The sequence below is a fragment of the Petromyzon marinus genome, chromosome 36, assembly GCF_048934315.1.
Source record: "Petromyzon marinus isolate PM22_M1 ecotype Great Lakes invasive population chromosome 36, UKy_Petmar_22M1.pri1.0, whole genome shotgun sequence".
Classification (NCBI taxonomy): Eukaryota; Metazoa; Chordata; class Hyperoartia; order Petromyzontiformes; family Petromyzontidae; genus Petromyzon; species Petromyzon marinus.
In genome coordinates this window covers 2,811,602-2,830,539 of record NC_133702.1, presented here as the reverse complement: position 1 = coordinate 2,830,539, position 18,938 = coordinate 2,811,602, and the positions used below count along the sequence as shown (strand labels likewise).

General features: G+C 44.6%; 1 protein-coding gene across 1 annotated transcript in view; it reads right to left on the bottom strand.

Annotated features, from left to right (window-relative positions):
* The window catches only part of LOC116949408 (metabotropic glutamate receptor 8-like), a 290,056-nt gene extending 271,923 nt beyond the window's left edge, over positions 1-18,133 (bottom strand). Inside the window, exons 1-3 of the mRNA XM_032966701.2 lie at positions 17,485-18,133; positions 16,915-16,998; positions 11,438-12,565 (exon numbers count right to left, since the gene is read on the bottom strand). Coding sequence (XP_032822592.2) covers positions 11,438-12,121 — 684 coding nt within the window. The 5' untranslated portion in view covers positions 12,122-12,565; positions 16,915-16,998; positions 17,485-18,133. The remainder of the gene's footprint in view (positions 1-11,437; positions 12,566-16,914; positions 16,999-17,484) is intronic.
* Positions 18,134-18,938: the final 805 nt, after the last annotated feature.

The following is an 18,938-nucleotide window of genomic DNA, read 5'->3' as shown; positions in this document are numbered from 1 at the left end:
CATTATTGAAGTTTTTAACCTGTATTTGACAACCTGGGACGAACTGGTTAGCTATGTACGTGCAACATTATAGCTCTGTTTTTACAGGGGGGGGGGGGAGAGAATGGGGGGTTCATCTTCATTTAAATGAATGACGTCTTTATTCAAGTATTTGGCTGTTCTCATCCCCTTGAGCCAAATAAAAAGTAATATTATATCCATGCTCAATCCAGCATTGTAGCAACGTCCATCTCTCTTGGCAGTCAAACACCAGTGATGAAAAGTATGCATTTCTCTGGCAGGACGTGTATGTATGTTATTGTATGTATGTCGAACTTCCTTCACACCATACGTAGCCAACCGTGCTAATCGGCGGTGCGAGGGACGGACAAACAACGACATGCAAAACAGTTATAAAGAAATGAGTTTTCAATCGAGATTTGAAAGCGCATACATAGCTCCAGTGGCTTTCTAGTGTTGGAAGGAAGAGCATTCCAGACGGCCTAGTATTTCTAAAGGACTCTCACTTTTGATTTGACACCAGTTTCAAAATTGCCACTAAATCAGCAAAGGAGGAAGGTATGAGCAGCCTTAATTCATCGCGCCTACTTTATGCGTTCATAAATCACGATGTTCGTTTCGTAAGGCACTTAAGAATGTGAGACAACGCAACGGCAGTGCTTATGATAGCCACATCTGAGCAAGGGTTAACAGCCTCTTAAACATCAATACCATCCATTAACAAACCTCAAGGGAGTATATTTTAAAATTCCCGATTCTTAAAAGTCATTCTCAGCGAAGTTTGCTGTCAATTTCGTCTCCAAATATTTGAAGGCACTTAGAAAAAAACAAAGCACATGTATTAACTTGGACACCGCTCCTGTACCTGTGCAAACTTTAGAGATCGAACACCAAAAGCTGCCATTTCTGTAGATCCGTACTGGTCTGTGCAAATGTTTGAATTACTTAATAATGTTCGGGGGAAAAAAAAGTTTTGCAAATTGCAACATAATCCTAATATTGACTTTAAACATTGCCAGCAAAGTTAAAGACGTACATATAATTATGTGTACTTAGGACAATGCTTAACATGCATTGATCCCACCAAATATCCATATACTGTATAATTAGATGGACAGATTCACTGCAACAACAACCACCATTCACCAAGAAGAGGTGGTGACAACACCACGGCGCTTGTGCCAGGCTAAGTGCACGTTAAGGCCAGGTGAAGTGTCGAACGCTCGCTGGCAGGTCATGGGACAGACCCAGGTGCCACGGGTCGACTGAATGAGATGACTGGCTGATTCGCCACCTGTGCCCTCTACTGTGCCAACTTGCTGTATTTTATCCACCCGGCGCTCTACTCGTTGTATAGGGACATTCATTTATGAGGACAATGTATTTTTAACATATGCAAAACCTCTATTGTTTGTGGTGAATTCATGAAAGTGAAAAACATTGGCAAAAAATATATTTGTGCTGCTCTAAAGAGGCGTGACATGGATGTAATTTAAATCCCCAATGATGGGATGTTATGTCGGTGAGTTTCTCGCCTAGCAATTAAATTAAGAGAGTGGGAATTGGGGTTGCAGGATAACACTGAGTTGGTCCTAAAGATAATATTTAAATACTAATACATGATGGTAGTGCATACTGATTGCCCAGAAGAACAGTCCGAACTTCGCATTTGAACCAGAACTAACTCATTTTTTGATAATAAATTTTGCAAAAATGTAATTTTCTCGATTAAGCGCAGTGTGCAGGTGGTGCTGGAACAGACCATCCATCCCACAATTCATGGTTTAAGTCTGGGCTCACCAATCGGTGTGGTCCACCAACGGTTACATGTCCACATGTGCACCCAATCCCAGCTATTTCCATATACAGCACTGGAGTGTAATATATTTTGTAAACCTAATACAAAAAGTTTAAAGAACGGATTACTCCCCAGCCAACTGTCAAATTATATATCTCCAGACCAATCAACCATCTGCTTCTGAACTGCATACCTAACGTACTCCGCTCCTTGTCTTTCAACCGGGAACAACAAATAATCAAAGCTATCCAGCTGCCAGGCACATGGTTAGTGTGATCAACTCGATCAAAAGGTCGTGATCTCAAATTCCATTCAGAGACTGTAACTTGATTACGACAGTACCAGAAGTTAACGGTTGTTTCCCTATGGATAAACATGTCCCTGCCATAGAAATATGGAATTTCTATTACTCGTTTTGGAAATGAGCACTGCCCAAGACTAATTTTAATATGCGGACATCACCTAGAGATGAAAAGTAATTTACATGCATTAGAAACTAAATTTGCATTACTCTTTGGTTTTTTCGGTAAAGTCACGTAGAAATAAGAAATAATAAAATTACATAATAGCATACGACGTTTCGATTGCAACGCAAGCAATCATCAGGCACAGAATAACTAAATTTAAGAGAGAGAGGAAACACAGAACCGCAGACATATATACAGACACCTAAGTAGAGGGAGTTAACACAGAGACACAAAGAGACACACGTATGGGACACAGAGAGACAGGGTCTCTGTGCCGAGGCCTTAGCATGTAGGGGAGACAAAGAGAGATGGAGAAGCACACTAAATCGAACAAGATTTAGTAAAATTTGGAAACAATTTAATGCAACACAGAGGGTCGGTCAAAACACAATTAACGCATGGTCTGGTTGATTACGTTATTCCAAAGATTGCTAAATTATAAGTTAAGTGTGAAATTTGAGAGATAAGACACATATACGGAGACACAAAGACAGACATACAAGTAGAGAGAGAATAAGCAGAGACACAGAGAGGAATATAAAACAATACAGCGTAGATAGCCGGCCAACATAACAATCAACACTCTGCCTGGCTGATTACGTTCCTCTAAGGATTGCTAAATTTAAAAGAGTGATAGAATACAGATCGCAGACACATATATAGACATCTAAGCAGAATATGGGACACAGTGAAACAGTGTCTCTGTTGCCGAAGACACTGTTTCACTGTGTCCCATATGTGTGTCTCTCTCTCTGTATGTCTCTGTGCTAATTCTCTCTGCATAGATATCTATATATGTGTCTGCGATCTGTATTCTATCACTCTCTTAAATTTAGCAATCCTTAGAGGAACGTAATCAGCTAGGTAGAGAGTTGACTTTTATGTTGGCCGGCTATCTACGCTGTATTGTTTTATATTCCTCTCTGTCTCTGCTTATTCTCTCTCTACTGGTATGTCTGTCTTTGTGTCTCCGTATATGTGTCTTATCTCTCAAATTTCACACTTAACTTATAATTCAGCAATCTTTGAAATAACGTAATCAACCAGACCATGCGTTAATTGTGTTTTGACCGATCCTCTGTGTTGCATTATATTGTTTCCAAATTTTACTAAATCTTGTTCGATTTGATGTGCTTCTCCATCTCTCTTTGTCTCCCCTACATGCTAAGGCCTCGGCACAGAGACCCTGTCTCTCTGTGCTCCGTACGTTATGTCTCTCTTTGTGTCTCTGTGTTAACTCCCTCTACTTAGGTGTCTGTATATATGTCTGCGGTTCTGTGTTTCCTCTCTCTCTTAAATTTAGCTCTTCTGTGCCTGATGATGATTGCTTGCGTTGCAATCAAAACGTCGTATGCTATTATGTAGTATGCTATGATGTAATTTTATTATTTCTTATTTCTACGTGACTTTACCGAAAAAACCAAAGAGTAATTCCTGCAGTCACGAAAGCGCCTAATCAAGTTTAAATTTGCATTGCATTGCGGCCGAACAAAAATAAAAACGAATGAACAAGGGACGGTAGGATAAATGAGCAACTGTTATATACGGCATGGGACATTCATATTTATCGAAGTCAGTGTGGGTGCAATTTTTAGCTATGCTACTATATCATGCAGTGATTTTTTTTCTGTATCAATGCAGCTTTTTCTAAATTATGTATCTTTACTATAATACCAGCGTGATGATATATCAATGTCATGTCGGAAGTTTTGGACAAGATAATGCAAAAAAGTTTGCCTTAATCTGCAGAAAACTGCCAATGGGCTGGTATTCTGTGATTATTTTGAAGCAGCGTATATGCTGTATGATATTCCCACTATTCAGTTAAAACTTCTAAACAATTGTTGAATTATTAAAAAGCGAGAATAAATATTAAGGTTTAACACGTAGGCTTTCGCGACCAATAGCATCCATAATACAGGTTTTTTTGGATTAGATATTTACACGATCTAACCCAAAAAAACCTGTATTATGAATGAAGTATTACCTTCCAATAGTTTATCTCTGAGCACTGTGTTAGCAAAGAGTTCAGTTTTCTTTAACACTGTTTGGTGTTTACGTTCTGTAAATCTGCAGCGATTTCTTGTGAGTGGCACGGGAGGTCACATCACACACGGGACGCGCAACGAAACTAGTAAGACCAGCAGTGATCATAATCTTTTTTTTTAAATCAATTAATTCACGAGTGTTAGTATTTAGATAGTATTTCATATTTTTTTATTATGGGCGATTTTAAGAGGCCGTCTGTTGGCACAAGATGCTCATAAATGGCCAAGTCAGAGCGTCGGCATTTTGCGACCCCCACTGCAACTGTGTAGCATATTACTACGTGCCAGGGACTCTATGAGATGATAGGACAATAGTCTGAGTCCATAATTGGCAATAGTAACGGCAAAGCGGTTCTAAGTGACTCACAGAATTGTGCGCAGTTGCGTATACAGTCCACGACTTCCCTGAAGGCATCACTCACCTTCAGCGAGCGCGATGCCGATCACACAACGCGGTTCGAATTCGACTCCTCTCGATCGACGGCTGCACCAACGCCGCACACGCGTCGAATAAAAAGCAAGGGACAAGTCCTTACTTACTTACAACTCCTCTATAATTTTTCATTGCTGGAGGGGTTGCCCCCCGCCCCCCCCCCCCCCCTGGCTCCGCCATTGAGTACCGCTGAGCTCGTGTGTTGGGGTATGGGCAGCCACTCATTAAAACTGGTCCTCAAGGGATCTGAATTGACAGTCTCAGCACGATCGTAGATGACCGCAGAAAAAAAACAACGTTGGTGTAAAAAACATGGAGTTCCCTTAATATTCATTCCCTATCTCTGAGCACTAACATTTATAATGTCGTGGGTAATATTTAAATGTACCGTCAAACCCCACGTATCCATGGCCTTATTGCATGCAACTAAGATCATATGTGGCACACAACTGATCTGTGAAAAATCTCAATATCCAAGAATGAATTATTCATATTGTATACTTTTTTTCACGGATAACAGGAGTGACCTAAAGTGGCAGCAAATACATCCTAACATCTGCAATTATCCACAAGTCAGTCACAATAAAAGTGTTACATTTATGATATTATCTGCGTTTTATGACACAGAAGTAGCAGTAAATGTACTCTATTATTCCCATATATCCATGGCTCATGGTTGAGATATCAGCAGTTATTTTTACGGATAATTATGATCTGCCAATAGCATACCCCAAAATGATTAAAATAAAAAGGAGTCTTATTGAATGCAGTTGTGGTTTTTAGAATAGCCTGCTGTGGCCCACTCAATGTATATCTGTATAAAGATCCGTTCTATAAGTAGATTTAATCATAGGGATTGATGTCAGAAAACTTTTATAAATGCTCAATTTTACAGGGGAATATAGTTAATTGACTTTTATCTCCACAAACGATTGTTCACTGCCTGCACATACACGCTTCAACTCATGAAGTACAACACTGCAATTGGACCCAAAAAAACAGCCCCTACAAAAACAACAGCCTCTGCGTCCGTGAAGTTCGGTAGATTGGAGGACTCATGCGGATGGAAGACGATTTTCAGTCACGTGATGAAAAACAAATAGTATTTCTGACATTGAGCCCACCGTGGTCTCAATTATACACGTGGCTGGAGCTTTTTTTTCTTGCTCCGGCAACTGAAAAGCTTCATCAACGTCAGCCGCGCATTATCGACGAGGGTCTTCTGTGAAGAACCAAAGCCGTCGGTGCCTCCCGGCGTCTAAAAGGGGTGATGATATGGATCCCTGAGTGCCTCCACACAGAGGCACAACATTGTGATTCGGGGCGTCTTGGAAAGATGACCCCGAGCCTTTACAGGGTCGTACATCTCGCGTCACGCACAAAGGGAGCTCTCTCGACGTGGGAACGTTACGGCGGGGAAGCTGCTGTACGTTCCCCGCTCGAGCTTTATACGTTACAAAGCTAAGCCACAACCGCTCTGTAAAAAAAAAACATGTTGTGAGCGCTCTCTCTGCGTTCAGGCCGGCTGTTTGTACCATTACACAGCAGCAGCAGCAAGACATCACCCATTGGCTACCAGTGAAGGCAGTGAGAGATGCACACAAGCTTCTGTGCATTTGCACGCATGTGCGCACATTCCGTGGCACTATTATAAACGGCCCACGTACCTCGGTTTCGACAGACACAAGTAAAGAATGGGCGCTGTGCGTTGCTCGTGATGCACGGCCGTGATCCAGCGACGTAGAGGCAGGATTGGTGGATCGTGCGTGGATACACGCGCCTTCACAGCAGCTAGGTGGTGTCTGTTCCGTGGGTAGCACAGTAAGTAGGTTTCTGGAACACTGTGGATTTTTGGCAGTTATCCCGGCTCATGAATGAGCACTGTGTACGTATGCACGTTGAACTTCTTTCGCACGTCGCCGACGGATGCTAACCGGAGGTGCTGGGGTGAGAGGAGAGGACAACAAACTCAATGCATCAAGCCGTTCCGAATAAATGAGTTTTCGATTTGGATTTTAAAGTGCCATAGCTGGTCTCATCATGACACGTACAGAGGAGCTGGCCGCTCGTTTCGGAGCTGCCGGGCACCGCTGGAAAAAAAAAATGTTCACGCGACACGATGCTGGCTTTGCTGCACGAAGCACGTTGATTGTTATTATTAATCAGTCTGCCGTTGGATAAAATGTAATTGCCATTTGTAACTTCCGTTCAGGTCGATTAAGTGAAACATAAGAGGCAGATGTTGATATCAAATCAATGTGTCAATAAATTACGTTGACCAATGCAAAGCTGTTCGAACGTTGAACTTCAATGGTTCCGTGCCTATTTGACCTCTCTTCAGTTTCCCACGTAGTAGGCTTTTGCCACCAATATTATTCACAATAAAGGTTTGTTGGGGTTACATCGCGTAAATATAAATGCGTCGTTAACCCGCCATACTCAAATAGTAAATATTGCGAGTTTACTCTCCAACACACCGGTGTGCTGAAAGTAGTAACGAATTGGCACGTTTTGTTTACGTGACAACCCTTACTCTTCGGCCGTGTCGGGTGGTGGCGGGTTTAATGGCATCTTCATATGTACGCGATCTAAAACCCAACAACAACAACAAAAAAAAACATTATCATGGGTCTATCCCTCTTGTTTAGCTCTCCCTCCCTTCGGGTGCCCTCTGTCCAAGCAACCAAACCTTTCTGACGAAACCCTCACTTGACCTGCTGCAATTGCCTCCTGCTTTCCCATTTCATGCTGCTGAATCACTACCCCTGTTCCAGTCCAGGCTCAATACTTCCCTTTCCTCTGATACGTATCACTGGCTCTTCTCCTACCCATTAAGTGTTATTAAACGTACACATGTTCTCGTAAATAACAACATATCCTGGTCTTTGTTTGCAAAGCTTCTTGAGATGCAGTTGTTTTCAAATACACATAGAAACCAAATAAAAAAAATGTGATCGCATTGCATTGTATAGTGTATTAATGCATGCAATATTCTATGAGGAACTTCTAAATATATAAAATAAGTAATCCAATGGTTATGTAAACAAGTAGGCTGTCACAAACAAATATTATCCATAACCCAAAATCAACCCTTTATTAGGTCCAATAGCTATTATATGAGTTTCACTCTTCAGCGGTGACATTTTACAACATGATTAAAATATACTTCATGAAAGAAGAAAAAATAAATGTACGTGTTGTACATTTACATTGCTTCGTTGCCATTTGGCAAAACCTATCCATGCCACATACAAGAGTAATAACAAACTTTTGTAAAAAAATATATATATGATACAAACTTTTCTCAAGCTGAGCTCTAAATATTTTATCACAACCAAACTGATATATTCTGGAAGGTACATCCACAGTGCATGAAACAGGGTAAATACAAAAAACATTACCCAGGCCTATGAAAAGAGAACACATGTAGGTACGTGTTATGTCCAGGAATGTATCATCTTCTGCTATGGTCATTTCGCATTCCAGATCAATATTTCAGCCAGACAATTTCTCCGCTGGGTTTATAAAAACACACACTGCATGGCATCCCAATTGATTATGTCCGACTGCCTTTGCAACATGATTATCCCATGCAGCTGCTACATAAATGAATGGCCCAATCAAAGTTTAATTAGTATGGATGCATATCCTCTTTACAAACAATTGTCCCAAACGCCTCACCCTGCAAAAACACACAAAGTTAGATACTCTGCCTCAACCGGGTACGCTTTAATTGTGATGGATATGCTTGCTGATTGAGTATACAAACATGTCTCTTTGTGTTCACGTCACTCTCCCCCATCGTGAACGATTCTCATCCTTTTAACACTCAGTGAGCCACAGGTGAATGTGTGAGCACAACCTTGCTTAAATGGACCCAATCTAAGTGATGAAATGCACTTAAAACGCTTTCCCTTCAACTCCGCTCAATTTGCACACGCCTCGCAAAGCGTGGCGAGTCGTGTGCAAGAAAACGCGGTGCGAGGTGTCCACTGGGGGGGGGGGAAGGAAAACTTTTCAGAGCGCAGTAGCCGCTTTCCGACGCAGATTTCCATCAACGCCACAAACCCCACACGTGGCTTAAAATTTTCAGCAAAGGAGGCGCTCACCCCGAGTCCTGGGAACGCTCCAGTTTTTGGCGGGCGCCTCGAAAACTCCGAATGATCCAACATTCCGCTGCGAGACTTCTCACTCGCACCCGTAAATGAGATCACGGCACCCCGATACCTCAATCCCCCCCCCACTGCCTCCCAATCCAATGCTGGATCAATTTGAGCATTGCGCTAACTGTTTTAAAGATCCTCCGTGGACTCGTCCCTGCTTACCTCTCCCGTCTCATCTCACTCGACGCCAATTCCACACGAGCGCTCTTTCCGCTCCAGCGACCATGGCTCTTTTTTTATCGAAGCCCCCAATCGACCTTCACCCAGTGGGAGGGAGGTCGCTCATTCTCATCTGCTGGCACCATGGTCAAGTTCACACTTAAGAACTCCGTTTGTTAATTTGCCTATGATCCTGAGATGTGGTCACATTTAAATGATATATACATTGAAATTGTATCTTGTAAAGCGTGGATGCCTGTGAAATGCAATGTATGTCCTTTGCATTGTTTAAAACATGCATTGAATATGAATATCGCTTATGATATCAGATGTGGGATTCGCAAACCCTCTGCATTTGTGTTTCTAGCTCTAAAATGTCCAACGGATTGGTCATACTCCTGTGTGTGAGCTTTCTATGGATAATTCAGTCTACACGTGACAAATGCCCATTAATTGGCCAAACGATTCCAAACAGGACCCGAGGGAGCGTTTTGGAGAATCAGTCAAAATGTTCCTGGGCGAGAGATTGGTATTGTTACTTGTTCACATCCCCTAGGCAGTAAAACGAGTTTTTTTTTCATGAAAATAACTATTTTACACGCTTGATGCTGTTTGTGCACACTCAGTGATCCGCGCGTTGTACAAAATGTTACGTAGAAAATGTGATCCGGAAGAGTCAGGAAGTTCTTCGTATTCCGATTAGTGTAGACGAGACAGCCACAAGTGGTATTCCGGAAGTACTCCAGTCTTCACATTCTCCGAGTTGTCTTGTGGGTAAGAAGTGTGACCTCGAACTTCCCTGGCAACGTTGATTTTGCTCCGATCAGAGGAATTTGCTCAAACAAGAGGGAGTGACCCAACAGTAACAGCGATGGCATCATATAATCCGAGCCTTTTCAAGGATAAGAGAAAGCATTCCATGAGTGACGGCAACAGTAATTGCATTATCTGTGATTATGCTCAGTTGAAAGTAGAAAGAATGCAACTGAATCCAAATAATTATAGGAATCACGCACAGTGTCCCTCTATGAATTTGGATAAAGGGGGTTTACTGTCTGCACATAACAAATTGAAATCAGTTCCTGTGCAGGTGCTAGGTGGATTATTAGATTGCTGTATCATGAGAGATTACGGTGGTTTGGGACGCCTTCATCAAACAGTGCATTGATGATGGCTGAAGATGATGATAATTATGACGATATTGCAAATACTATTGTGCTCTGATCAAGGTGACCCGAGTTAGATTCTCAGCCATGGCTAAGATCAGTGGTGAGTGATATATTAATCAGTTCTGTTCTCCTCATTTCACCAACCTACATTGGCGAGTTTGGTGAAGTATGGACAAACAACCCCAATACCTGACATGGCATGGGGTGGGCGGGGCCTTCATCCAGCAGTTGATTGACAAATGGTTATAAACCATTATTATTATTATTGTTACAACATCTCAACATATATGCACGCTCCTCCATATATATGTGAAGTAAAAGACCAAGGTCTCCAGATATACAAGCCCTTGGCTATCATATCGCCTGGCATTTCTCAACCGGAGTCATTGAGCACCAATGTTCCCAGCAGCAGCAGCAGCAGCACGTAGACGTGAGCCAATGAGCATCGCGGCATCGTGCGTACGTACGGCTGAAGAAGTCGTAAATAATGTAGCGTTGTTTATCTCCGCAGCTAGGTGTGTCACACTTAGCGGCTAGCGCTCTGGATTAAATGACGGATAGTATCGTCAGTGTTTTTTGTTGTTGTTGCTAATGCCGAGCATAGCTGCTCAACTGTGGCCGTTTTATATATATACTGTAGCTGCAGTTGCCTTTTTGCGTCTTCCGTGCATTCAAATGATCGATAAGAGTGGTGAAAGCATGTGAGGAATCAAAGGTTGAGAGTTCAATTCCCAGTCAAGTATAATTTTTATTTGTTTACATATGTGGCGTTTTCTGGCAAAAATCTGTCACTCAAAGCGCCACAGTATTAACACTGGACGTAAAATTTGAATATTCTAAGCAATGAAAAATATATTACTATCTTCAGGGGTCGACTCTCAGCCCTTTATTCCCTTAGGGTTGATAAAGTGAGTGGTATGTAGTGGCAAATATCCTACAGTAGTGCACATCCTCCTGGTACCAATCTCTTATATCGTCCGTCGCAACGTGACAACAACTACACGACTGAATAAATGATGCGGGTCATCACCACGGACACGACCAACATCAAACGAATCCGTTTGATAAATATCCCTCAAACTGGCAATACTTAACGTTCCGCACTAATCTCCCTCGGTGGGCCCTGAGCCAGCGGCGCGGCCAGCTCGCTAGGCCCCACACACCGGCCACGAGGGGCCTTCAGCTTGGGCCGGCCCTCACCTGGAAGAGGCGCAGCATGTTGGCCACCATGATGGAGACGGGGCTGGCGGCCGCTCCCACCACGCCGGCGATGCGCTCCGGCTTGGCGAACGTCGCCGGGTCGCCGTTGGTGCAGCGCACGTCCGACGAGTCCCTCTCGAGGAGCGCCTGCACGAAGGTGAGCGACTGCTCGAGCGCGTGCGTGTCGCGCGAGCACGTGTCGAGCACGCGCGCTCCCAGCGTCACGTTGGGCAGGATCTCGGGGTCGGCGTTGATGCGGTCCAGCGCGTACAGCATGGCCTCCAGCCGCTGGACGCCCTTCTCCTTCTTGATGTCGCCGCACGGCGACAGGCCGCCCGGCCCGCGCGCGTGCACGGGGAAGAGCCCGCCGATGGAGACGTTGCCCTCGATGCGGATGGAGCGGGAGTAGGAGACCATTTCCTGAGCGTCGCCCGGCGACGCCAGCGCGGCCGCCAGCGCCGCCGCCGCCACCGCCAGCAGCAGCGGCGGCAGCGGCGGCGGTCGTGGCTGCAGGCGCGGCGGCGATGGAGGCGGCGATGGAGGCGGAGATGGAAGTGGCGGGGAGATGCGCACGGGACGCCGCCGGATGTTCTGACCGCCGCTCGATGAACTCATCCTCAGGTCCTCGGCGGGAAATGGCTCGCCCCCCACAAAGCGGCAGGGAGATGAAAAATAAAGTTGCATCAGTGGCTTCGCAAAGGGCCACTACGAAGTACTTAATCAGCACGTGAGTGTTCGCGGTGGCTTAGGTGCTGCTCACGGGAGAATCGGCCGAGCTTAGCACTTGATCCACACGAGGCGATGATATCAGGGATGTAATAGCTTCCCGGTCTCGTCAGCACCACTACCCGCACTTTACTTATTTTATACAAACGATTTCCTTCTCCCCTTTTTATATTTTTTTATTTCCTAAAGCGATTTTTTTTTATTACAGTGCCCGATCCCTCAGCGGATGAAGTGTTCTCCTTGTCAAGAGGATGACGCTCCCAAGTTGTCTCGACCTGCTGGGCGGCTTAAGCTGCAGACGGTCACCCTGCCCAGCGAGGACGCTTGAGAGCGGCTCTCCCCCGGGGGAGCGAGGTTATGAGACCTCAGGTTGTCCACCGCGTCCCGAGCGCGAGTAATTCCCTGTAATTGAGCGAGAAATCGATGCATGAATAAAGAGTGACGTGGAGGAATACCCTCCTTCGCGTTCAAACGAACGAGGGCGCAGACACGTTAAGATGTAAACAACAGCAGCAGCAAAAAAAAAACCGTGCGATACTGCATAGGCAGTGCCGCGCAGGAACACGCATGACAAGAACCCATGACACGCTGGCCCAAAAGATAAAAAAACACACACACAACATATGTATAATCGGCAACGTATGGGGCAATGGACCTCTTTCGCAGAGAGGTAGAGACGCTGCAGAGATTCAGTGAATAATAGTCGAACATTCTATAATGCACACAATCTCTCCGCTGTGAAGGGCCATTGCTCGAAACGTCGCTTATATGTTTTCCCCTTGAGGTAGTGCCATTGATGAAAGCGTCACGTGCAGAAAGAATGACGTTTGCAGTACACATGCTCATGATGAGCAGTTCCAGCTTATTCGAATTTGTAGCAATTAATGATAGTCTAGTTGTATTATTGGAAGCTTGGCACAACACAAAAGCATTTTCCATTGTGAATGTTCACTGCAACGCCTGTGCCTAGGGAGGTGCTCGAAAGGGCAAGGCAGTGGTGCCCATTCCCATTGGTGCCCCGAAGCAAGCAGTGGAAATTACACATTCCCGTGGCAGAGTTCTGGTGCATGAAAGTAATCGTTATCGCACGCTAACAATATCAGTGTGAACTTCTAGGCATCACTGGGTTTAAGCACTCACCAGTGTGACAGAGCAAGTGAACTTAAACAAAGCCACCCATGTAACATGTCCTCAAAACTCCAATGAGCAATGGGCTTTACCCATCTCCGCTGCTAGCGCTGAGCCAAACATGGAAGTTCCACATTCACGTGGCAGGGATCTAAGTCTAGCATTCGCAAAACGAACAACAATCACTCCTCACCCATGTGACCAAAGCGATGCAGCCTCGCCAGGGAACCGAGGTCTCAGCGCATCCACGCGACAGCGAATAATTCTGCTACACCGGCATCGCTCTCGCAACTGCGATAAAGCTGCGAGTGGAAATGACGAACGCGGCACGCGCTCAAAGGCAGCTGCACCGCTCCGGCACCACGGAGAGCGTAGTGCCCCACAGGGTGGACGGGGAGGGAAGGGCTGGATGGATGGGTGGTGGTGGTGGTGGTGGTCTCAAGGCGATCACTTAAGCAATAAAAAAAACTGCCGCCACCATTGATCACGGCCCATCTGCCCGTTAATGGACGCGATAATGCAGCCTTTCCTATTTGGCACGCAGCCCTTTTGGAAGCAGGCAGGATGGTGGCTGTAGCGCGTTCCCTGCGCTTAGTCAGATAAGGAGCTACCACAACCGAAGCTTTCGCACTGCTGCGCGTTAACAGGTGTACGGCCTAGATAGTGTCAGTTTTTTTTTTTACAAATTGAAGATTTAAGGGAAGTAATCTCTGACTTTTATTCAAAAGCACGTGAGCATGCACACGTGCTTGCGTACGTACAGACGTACACACGCTCACATTCATACGTTCATTTCCTACATGCCGTGCAGTACCTGTCACGTAACAATCTGGCTGTGTGGCACTGTGGTAGATTTCTCGAGCCAAAATCCAGAAGGCTGCCAATTCAAAGCCTAGTTCAGAGCCCACTCAGCCTTTCATTCCTCAGGCATCGATACAATGAGTTGCACTTTTGTGGGAAATCGATAGCTGCTGTCCGAGAGAAAGACGACGCACTTCAATGGGGAATGTGGAATTACAGCCAGTGGTTCAGAACCGACAACAGAGCAGATGACTGCGAACGAGGAGATGATTTTCTGTTTACTTTGTTTTAATAATAAAAACATAGTCTCTGTTTATTTGTCTGTTTGGACAACAAGAGCTCACCGCATGTAGGAAAGAGGAGGGTGATTAGGGTCTTAAACTGGAGCCGATGAAATGAGTCATCACCAGTTGAGTTTGTAACAAGTACGGAGGGAACAGACACAATTAGGAAGGAGAGCGATGGTCAGTCGGTTGAGCTGTTGGGAGTCTGTAGTTCTTTCTGGCCACGACTGGCACTGCTGCTTACATTTAACACGGTCTGTACGTTATGCAGAAATTACCCTAAATAAACAAATTAAAAATACAGTTGTTTTGTTACTTACATTGCTTTGCTTACATATAAAGAAAAACATGCTATCTAACTGGTATTGGCCAAACATCCCAAAGCTGAAATGTTACCTGCAAATGACTCAATTGGAATTGCACAAAACAACATCGCCCCCTGCTGGAAAAAAAACTTGGCAGAACTCTTCTGAAAAAGTCTTGAGTGAATCTTCTTTACTCGATAGACAAGGATAATGATGATAATAAGGATTATATGGTGTTCATTAGTTTGTAATTAAAGTACAGATTGTGGGTTCCACGTTGTGCATATTAGTTCTGCCTATAAATCGAGACATCACACTATTGGGCTTCTGTGTATTCAATGGCTTGCTGATGAATGCCAAGAGCACAAATCCAGTGTAGGTATGTTTTGCTGCACATTTTATAATGTACAGCATCGACCTGGGCGGTGTATAATTTCAAAGTATAAACCTCCTGAACATTAGTCTCAAGACTCAGTGAGGGTACAAAAAACGGCAGGATCCATCCTTACAATAAGAATTTCAAGAAACTAGCATGTTAAAACAGATTCGAATATACGAATGAAATCAATCATATACCACACATATTTATCTATGCTATATAACACAATATCTTCCGATAGAATGACTTTATTTAGCATGAATATAAAATATAAATATATTGACATACTCCATAGAAATATGCACACATCTGTACATCATGTGGTTGAGATGTGAGTGAAAATCATTTTAAAATGATTCCAAATATGAACTAATGTTGCTGACAATTAGTCCAAAACGTGTATTAGCTTGCATTGATTTTGGCACGGAAAGGTTAATGCTCGCACCTAAGCAAGACAACAAATCCTGACCAAGCAGATACATTCTTGACTTAGGCTATCGTGCTTGGTCACACTTAAAAAAACAAACATCAGGTCAACTCCAAACGCAAATCTAAAAGTGTACGTGTATGTAAACGCGTATCTTTTTTTATTTTTTACCCCCACAGCTAACATCGCCATTGCGTTTGACAGCTCACAAATGCAAGAACTCAAATTAATGAGACTGCTTATACGTATGAGCTTATATGTGTATCTCATGCATTTATGTATGACTCATGCGCACAAGAACGAATTGCGCTCATGGCAGCCACAATGCGTGCTCTGCACATTAAAAATGCATCACCACTTCGCATGGACTACGACGATAATCGTGATGATGACGATCATCATCATCATCATCAAATGTATACAAGTTTAAAGAAGTGGTGACAATGCAATGTTTTCCTTCGCACTCAAAGGACAGTATTATCATTATTACTGTGCTGGCAACACTGGTTAACGAAGCTGTGTACAAACAGCAATCCTGTGCAGCTATCGCATCAAATGCATAGTTAGAGTCGTAGTAGTGCAAGATCATTAGAGCCGGCAAACAATATTCGTCCGGAAGCAAGCAAAACAAAGTGTGATCATCCGTTGGCAGTGGTGCGCGAGCAAAACATGACATAGACAAATTCGTCTGCTGTGGAAGGTGAAAAACACATGACAGGCGACGTTTCGGTCACTGGTACTTCTCCATAGCGGTGAGACATCCGCAGCGTATTTATTGATATCATCCGTCTGCATAAAGCAGGGTCATTGTCCGAAACGTCACCTATTTTATATTTAAAATACAGCATTCAACTTAGGGCAGTGCTATTGACGCATGCGTTTGAGCGTAGCGCTGCGTAGAGGTGGGTAGCTTGGTCCAATTTGCCCACAGGTTCACGTGTGCACGACACCGCCGCGTCTGTCGGGGTGTCACTAATTGCGGACTCTGCATGTGATCGACGGAGAGGGCCCTTCTGTTGTAGGCGTGCGGGTGTGCGGGTGTGTGTGTGTGGGTGTGCGGGTGTGTGTGCGGGTGTGTGTGTGTGCGGGTGTGTGTGTATGTGCAGGTGTGTGTGCGGATGTGTGTGTGTGTGCGGGTATGCGGGTGTGTGCAGGTGTGTGTGCGGATGTGTGTGTGTGCGAGTGTGTGCGGCTGTGTGTGCGTGTGTGTGCGGGTGTGTTTGCTGGCCACCCGAGGTCGATTCCCGCTCACGGTCAAACACCAGGTGACGATTATCTGTACCGGTCCTGGGCCTCCCCTAGGTCGACTCAGCCCGAAATTAGTACCTGCTGCGGTGTGTAAACATCGCCGCTAGGGAGACAAAGGCGGCCGGGCGTGGTGCTGGCCACCCACCCCTTCGTGCGTACTGGCGAAAAGGCTGTGTTACCTGGAGAGGAGCGGGAGACGACTTGCGCTTGTGAAGGGGACAGCATAATCCCACAGATGCTCCAGCAGGCGCGGTGCCCGGTGGCTGATCAATATGTTGCAGAGGGAGAGAGGCAGAGGATGAGTGTGTGTTGTGTATACACGGACTGTGACACGATGCTTGATGTTATACTGAGCGAGGATGCTGCGCTATGAATCTACGAGAGGCTATTTTAGTCGGAGGTAAATACTCCGACTCGATGAGAGGCGAGGATATTGAAACATTTACGGGGACTGACTTCGATGGACTCGGTGAGAAATGGGCAGCTTAACTCCGCGACATTTAAAACTACGAACGCTTCAGAGAAACTGACTCCACGTGCCACGAGACACCGGCAATCATCACCGACATGTGCACACGGACACAGGTATAGCACACCTATAGCGGCAAAACTCCACACACCCACATACACTACGACTTCATAAGCCTGCTGTGCGTACGAGAGACGCACACAGAGAGGCTTGCTCCACAACAGATGCACGCGCACACAGACACCAGCATCTCGCACAAGACAGGTAAGACGATACTGACCGACTGATTCAGCCCTGAGCGCGATGGGGTGTTTGGTCATTAACATTCACGAACTCGGCATGAGACGAGAGAGGAGAGAACGAATAGGGGAGGGAGGGAGACAGAGGAGCGACGTCGGTGCTGCTGCTGCTGCTGGTGGTGGCGGCAATGATCGAAAAAAGAGCACGGGTGGGTTGCGAGCGGTCCGCACCGAGGGCGCTTTCACAGTGAGCGGAGCGCGTGTCGGGTGATGTTGGTCGGCTTTGAAATCCGCCTCCCTCCTCCCCCTCTACCCACTCGACTCCTCCATCCCAACGAAACCCTGCGTACAGCCTCGCTCACTGCTGTGTGTATATAATATATACACAATATATACACACAGTATAAAACCATGGGCATATATAATGTATAGTCCATATATAGTCAATGGGTGTGTGTGTGTGTATATAGAAAAGGCAACGCTGTGTGGGTGCTTGACAGTAAAAGCAAAATATAAAAGGCATGCAATGTTACTTGCAGTATGGCATGCAGTGCTGTATTGGCTTTTAGTTTTATACAGCAGGCACTCATAGCAATGTGCTTCGCCTAGTATGCATCATAGCAAATGCGTATTATGTAATGCGTTATAGTAATGTTACGTGTGTATATAACTTACAAGCAAACTTGTGGCAATATTAATATACTTTGACTATATTTTTACGATACTGTCATTGGACATACGGTAGTCTCTACTTTATTGCATGTTATTATAATGCGGTATAATGTTATGATTGTATAACATGTACATTTAACACATTCAAGTGTGACATTTTTTTGTATAGATGAGTATAACTTGTCTATGGGATCCTTTGGGCAGTATCAAGATATTGAATGATACAAAAAAGGGGTTTTTACCCTTGCTGGAATAAATACAGGAGGTGTTAAGATGTTCAAACTCCCAAATAGATACATTTTTAAAGTCATCATCAAGTCCGCATGAACCACAGGTACTTATAAATCAAACATGCAAACAAACACACTTTGATGATCGATGCCCTTTCTTTTAAACTGATTGGCATGCACTAGAAACAGGCAATTTTACAGACGAAATCTCACGAGTGCCAGACCAAAGGCCGCCAAAAGATCACCAGTAAACACCAAGTCATTCATAATTCGGGTTATGCAGATATATCTATGACATGTATTGCTATTACTGAATACCTATGGTTTGGGATATATACGTGTAATATTGTTTTATAAGTGTATACAAATCGGTATGCACAATTACGTATACATTGATATCAATGTAATGCACGTACACAATGCTATGTAATGTATATGGAATGTTCACAGGCGTTGTTGGACCAACGCGGGCGAACGTATGAAAATTGCTGTGCAATCATTACACTCCACGTTGTAAACGCACACGGCAACGAGGCATTTCAAAAGCCAGTTTGTGTGTGTGTTGTGTTGTGTGTGTTGTGTTGTGTGTTGTG